At 28.5% G+C, this 5,947-nt stretch overlaps 1 protein-coding gene across 1 annotated transcript in view; it reads left to right on the top strand.

Annotated features, from left to right (window-relative positions):
* Positions 1-5,857, top strand: part of LOC117171373 (leucine-rich repeat extensin-like protein 5) — a 32,380-nt gene extending 26,523 nt beyond the window's left edge. Inside the window, exon 3 of the mRNA XM_033358622.1 lies at positions 4,248-5,857. Within this exon, the coding sequence (XP_033214513.1) occupies positions 4,248-4,514 (267 nt within the window). The 3' untranslated portion in view covers positions 4,515-5,857. The remainder of the gene's footprint in view (positions 1-4,247) is intronic.
* The last annotated feature ends 90 nt before the right edge of the window (positions 5,858-5,947 follow it).

The raw sequence follows: 5,947 nt of genomic DNA, 5'->3' as shown, positions 1-5,947 counted from the left end.
ATAAAATCCAAAAACTGAATCATTACACGGTTGCCTTGATGAATATAAAATATCATTCCACAAATGGCTTTACTTTAAATACTTTATTATCTGGCATGACAATCGACCTTAAAACTTAGGTCTTGTTAAAATGCTTATATACTTTTTTCGGGTATTTGATTATGAAAAATAAATTTTCAATTATTTATAACAAAATAATTTTTTTAATTTTCGAACCATGCAAACTCAATCAAGATCGAACCATATACAATCTCGTGGAATTTCGTTGAATTATATTCAAAATTAAAGAAGTAACTCCGTATTTTATGAAAACCAACTTTTTCGCATTTGTATGAAATAACTTAAACAATCGTATTTCGCACCATCTAAAATTCAACCGCTTTGCTTTTTCTTGCCAGAGTTTTTTGTCTCAGGCCATGTGGAATGTTTTATATCCCGGCACTCATGAAAAGTAAAAAATGATGTTTTTCTTAACCATTCTAGCGTGTCCTTATCGCCCTTATTTTATTTTTGTCAGAAGTTAGAAATAATAGCATCGCGGATACCTCAAATACTTCAGAGCACTGTGGGTTAAGTAGTAGAAACATTTCAGTCTTGATGTTTTAAATAGTTAAGTGAAAAGTATGTTCTGCCCAAAAAAACACTAAGTTTGAAACGTTTGTATGGTATATTCAGTATACAGCTAACGAATTTTTATATATTTACATCCCAAAAAATTTTTCATAGAAACAAAGAAATAATTCTTAGATTTGCTTTTAGAGAAAAAATGCTTTTTTATTTGAACTGAGAAATATATTTTTTCACCCAAACAAATATTTCTTCAGAAATTTGTTTTGCATTTAATTAATTACAATTCATGGAAATTATTTTACAAAAAATAGATTATTTTATTCATACAAGAGTATTCTTTGATTTAAGCTTTGAAAGCAATTCTTTCGGCCATATATAAACAGACAACAACCATTTTTTTAGACTCTAAGAAATGTATTGTATTCTACAGGCAATGCAACTCCGACATGTGAATAATAAAACGATCCAAGTAAATGGTCTAAAACTGGTTCTGAAACCGAATGCAAAATTTATAATCTGACTATAAAACGTAGCTAAAGAACATTACTGAATTATTCTTAGAATTATACTATATTTATCCTCGTGGCTGATTCAACTGTTGCTTAGAGATAGAAAGAATTTAATACTCAATAATATTTTAAATTAGAACAGTTTTGTATCAGATCTTCTTCCATGAATGCAACAGAGTCTACTTAATATTGTTTAGCAGACTGTTATTCACCTAAAGAATGTGAGAGTTTTCATTCAGAATGAGTAAGGTCTTATACATATTTACAATTCACCTAATTTAAATCGTGTATTAAACCTGGAGGCTCAAAAACGAAGCTCAACGAAATACACCATATTTTTTTTAATCCAAACCCAGAGAACTTTTGTTGTGTTTGATAGCGTTAAAAGAAATATTATTTTTATCAATATTTCTTTAAGTCAACTTTCAACCATGATTTTATGAGAATTTGACAATTTTAAATCAATGTAAATATTTACTAGAAGCAATTTTCTTTAAAATTCCTGATTAGAAAAAATTGTTTTAAACGTTGGACTAAATTAGGGAAAAAACTTTCAAATCTGACCTGTTCCATCAGCATTTTCTTGTTACATAATTATTGTTACCTAATTTAAGTGGACTCCATATGCTCTTCTTATAATTTGAAAATGACTTGTTTTTGAAAATATAACCGTAACAGTTTATTTTTTTATGAAATTTAAAGCAAAACGAAGCGAGAGTTAATTTTTGTTTTACTATGTTTAAGAAACATTTGCTGATTCAAAAAAATACAACGGTTAAGAGAAATTAAAAGATAAAAAATATTCACATGAAAGAAAGAAATAAATAATTTAAAGTTTCTGAATTATATTTGAGATTTAGAAGACTTATTGTTTGGGTCCTATCTGGGAGCAAATCAAAAAGCTTCTGTTTGAAGGAATAATTTTTTTAAATGCAGGTCATTATTACGCGTAATTTTTTTATGATATCCTATTTGCCAATTATTTTTACTTTAATTTGTGTCCACATAAATTTATTTATTTATGACTAAATGTCATCCTGTAATGTGCCCCTGAGTACCTTTGTGATATTTATTGCATTAAATCTTTTCACAGACATCTTAAAATCTAATTATAAATTACGCGTATTTTCAAAGGAATAATTGCAGATTTACAAAATGAATTTATTTTCATATTTGCAGTTATATTCTGAAAGGAATCAAATAGTATCTAATTATATTCCTCAAACCCCGATCAAATTAATTAAAATACATCAAAATCCTTCGAAACCCATTCAAATTATTGAAGTTCTTGGAAATCTGATAAAATTAGTAAAAATCCTTTGAAAAGCACTTTAAATCTTTTAAAATATCCTGAAAGCCTATATGTGCTATAAAATCTTAAGTCGTCATTCAATCTTTAGAATCCTTGGAAATTTCTTCACATTTTTAATCCATTAAAATGTCTTGAAATCTCTTAGATACCCTGAAACAATATATATATTTTTTCATCCTTTTAGTTTATTTAATTTTTTTGATAATGTCTACGCATCATGTAAAATACGATAAAACATTCCAAAGCTTTAAAATCTTTTGAAATTCTTTGCAATGTTTAAAAGCTCTTATAACTTGTTTGGAGTTCTTAAAAATGCCTTTAAATTTTAAATCCTATGAAATCCCTTCAACTCATTAATATCTATTAAAATTTCCTTGGAGTCATTTCAAATAACTTAAACAATTTTTAATCTTTGGAAATACTTTGAAAAACAAGAAAATCACTTCAAATCTTTGAAATCCTCTGAAATCTACTAATTTTTGTGAATAAATTATTGCAAATCTATTAAAATATGATACAACTTCGTAAGCATATATGTGATCTGATGACATTTGTTGCAATCTGTTAAAATATTTGAAGGCCTTTCCAATTTTCTGAGGTCTTGCGAAAATTATTAAAACAATTCACCCTAGAATATCACGAAGTTCCTATAAAATGTCTTAAATATCCTTTTAAATATTTGGAAATATTGTACATTTCCTGAATTCCCTTTAAATCTATTAAAATATCCTAAAATTTTATAAATCCTACATAAAATCCTTCTAAATCTTCAGAAATACAAGGAAATTCGTTAAAGCCGACTGGAATGCTTGAATTTCTCTGAAATCCCATGAAATATTTGTAAATCTTTTTGAGTTATTTAAAATTTTACCAAAACCCTCAATTCTTGTGAAATTTCTCAAAATTTCTAGAAATATTATGAAATGTTTTGAAATTTTTCATATCTATTGAAATCATATAAAGACCCATTGAAATTATGTAAAGTTCCATGGAAACATTAAAAATAGGCTAAGACCTTTTAAATCCTCTAAAATAATTTAAAATCCTTATTAAGTTTGAAAATTTTTTCATAATCCCATAAAATTTCCAACAATCCTTTGGAATTTTTGAAGTGATATTAAATTCCAATCCGCTTCTTGAAATATTATTCACAAACTAAGGGCGCGAAAAAATCAATAATATAAGGATTTCATTATGATAATTATTTGTTTAGGTAATTATATTACAAAGAAGCGTAGTAATGACATTTTAATTTTTATATATTTATTTGGCCTCGAGATGCATCGATCTAATTGTTATTTTGACTTGAAAAATGTTGTAAATGGCTTATATCAAATCATTAAATTAAATAGAAAAACTATAATTACGAAATAAGAACGTACTACTTCATCTTGAAAATCATTATTTCTACTCTTTTTTAAATCAGTATTCAGTGCATGCAAAAGTCTGTCATGTGACTAATCACGTGTTTTTATATTCGGTGGCTTTATAATTAGAAAACGAGTATTTGTAATGTGTATAGAATGCAATTTTATTCATTCTATTTCAGCCGGGAAACGAAAGCCCTGTTCTCAGTTACATTTTAAACTAAAAATTAATAAACTTACACTACTTGAACAAAATAAAGATTTTATTCCGCTAGGCAGACTGGCCCTTATATATTTTCAAACATAACATGTAACTAGTCACGTAGCCTATCAAGGGCCTTTGTAGGAAAAGGTGTTTTATGTTTATTTGAAATACTTTCTTGCCATTAAATTCCAACTGGAATGATTCCTACTTTATGATTTTCACCCATATATCATTTCAATTAAATTAAGTTCAAAAAAACTAATTTCTAATGTGTTACGTTGCAGCACGACCATGGTCACCACGAGCCAGGTATGCCTTTCGACTTCAATTATGCCGTGAAGGAAGACGCTTTTGGCAACGATTATTCGCATAATGCTATTAGCGACGGAGACGTCACACGTGGAGAATATCGAGTTCAGTTGCCGGATGGTCGTTTGCAAGTAGTTCGTTACACTGCAGACTGGAAACACGGATTTTCAGCTCAGGTGTCTTATGAAGGAACACCACGATTCGACGTACCACGCCCTGGTGGAAACTTCCAAGGATATTAGGATTTCTCGCAATCAGCGTGCACCCCAACGGTACTCGAAATTGCACTCGTATAACACAGTTTAAATATGAAAGAAAAATCTTTAGAATGTGTTTCGGAAATATATTTTTCTCTAGTTTCCTGTTAAAATGGATCAATTATTATCCAAGAAATAGTCGTTATTTGATGACATTTACTATAGTCTTTTTACAATCGGAACATACAGCTGCTTAACCTGAGAAAAAATTTATGATTTTAATTTCTTGGGTGCGGAAGTTTACGATTATTTAAGAAAGATTTGTTAATCCTCTATAATTTGGTAAAATTATGATTGGCTCATCATGAAATATTACGATGGATACACTTTCTTGTTTTTCTAAGAATATTATTTCAAGTTTTTTACAGAAACAAATGATTTAAAAATTTAATGTATACAAAATTAAAAAATCAATAATTAAACAATCAACATTTTTCCAAGCATTGAACTCAATTACAATTATGCTAACTGTAATGTAATTTATTACAATGATTACTGTACAATATTTAACGGCTTGAATTGTACTTCATGCGCATCGCGTGCTCACAGTAGTGCTAAACGATTATGACTCAGGTAGTTTATAAAACGCGTTTTAAATAAACGTTATAGCGAACTTCAAAATCAAGTGATCCTTAAACTTTGTCGATACTCGCATCGGAGTTTTATTTTGCATTTTTGTCTTCACAATTCTAAAAATGAACCTCTCTGTATATATGCCTTATTCTCATATAATATTTTTATACTCGTGTCATTTTTTATACCATTTATACTAAATTTTTTTACTCTGACTTACTTCGATATTTATGATTTGTGCAAATAAAACCAATCACAAATGTTTGATTTTGTTACTTTTTTATTGCTAGTAGCGTAATATACTTCCACAATGAAAACTGCTATATTATACTTTAAAACCATATTAAAAGAAGTGATAGAATAGTCGTAAAATATAAGAGTCCTAAGAAGTATTAGGAAAATATTATATTGTATATTAATATTTCTTAAATACACATTTAAGTCTAATATATATCCGTACCCATACAGCTTCATACTGTAACATAAATATCCTAATTTCATTCTGATAAATTACTTTATTATTAAAGCCTAGATGAAAAACTGTAGGTGGCATAAAAGAGGGCGTCTGGTGCACCTTTTTTATACAAATGGATTAAAAATCTGCTAATGCAGCAGGAGTCCTGTATTAAAATAAGAAAATTATATACTTTTGCGTAGAATTTACAGAATTGTTTTTATAATATTAGAGATTCTGGAATATCTTATGTAAAATTGATTAACCAGTTATGTCATGTTAACATGTGTTAAAAAGTGGGACGATGGTCGTGGGGGCTAAAGCGTAGGCTTTGGACCCACTCCTTCGGCTTGCGGGTTCGATTCCCGCCTCGCACTCTGGAAGAGTCTCG

The sequence above is a fragment of the Belonocnema kinseyi genome, chromosome 4 (assembly GCF_010883055.1).
Source record: "Belonocnema kinseyi isolate 2016_QV_RU_SX_M_011 chromosome 4, B_treatae_v1, whole genome shotgun sequence".
Lineage (NCBI taxonomy): Eukaryota > Metazoa > Arthropoda > Insecta > Hymenoptera > Cynipidae > Belonocnema > Belonocnema kinseyi.
This window is presented reverse-complemented; position numbering and strand designations above follow the sequence as displayed.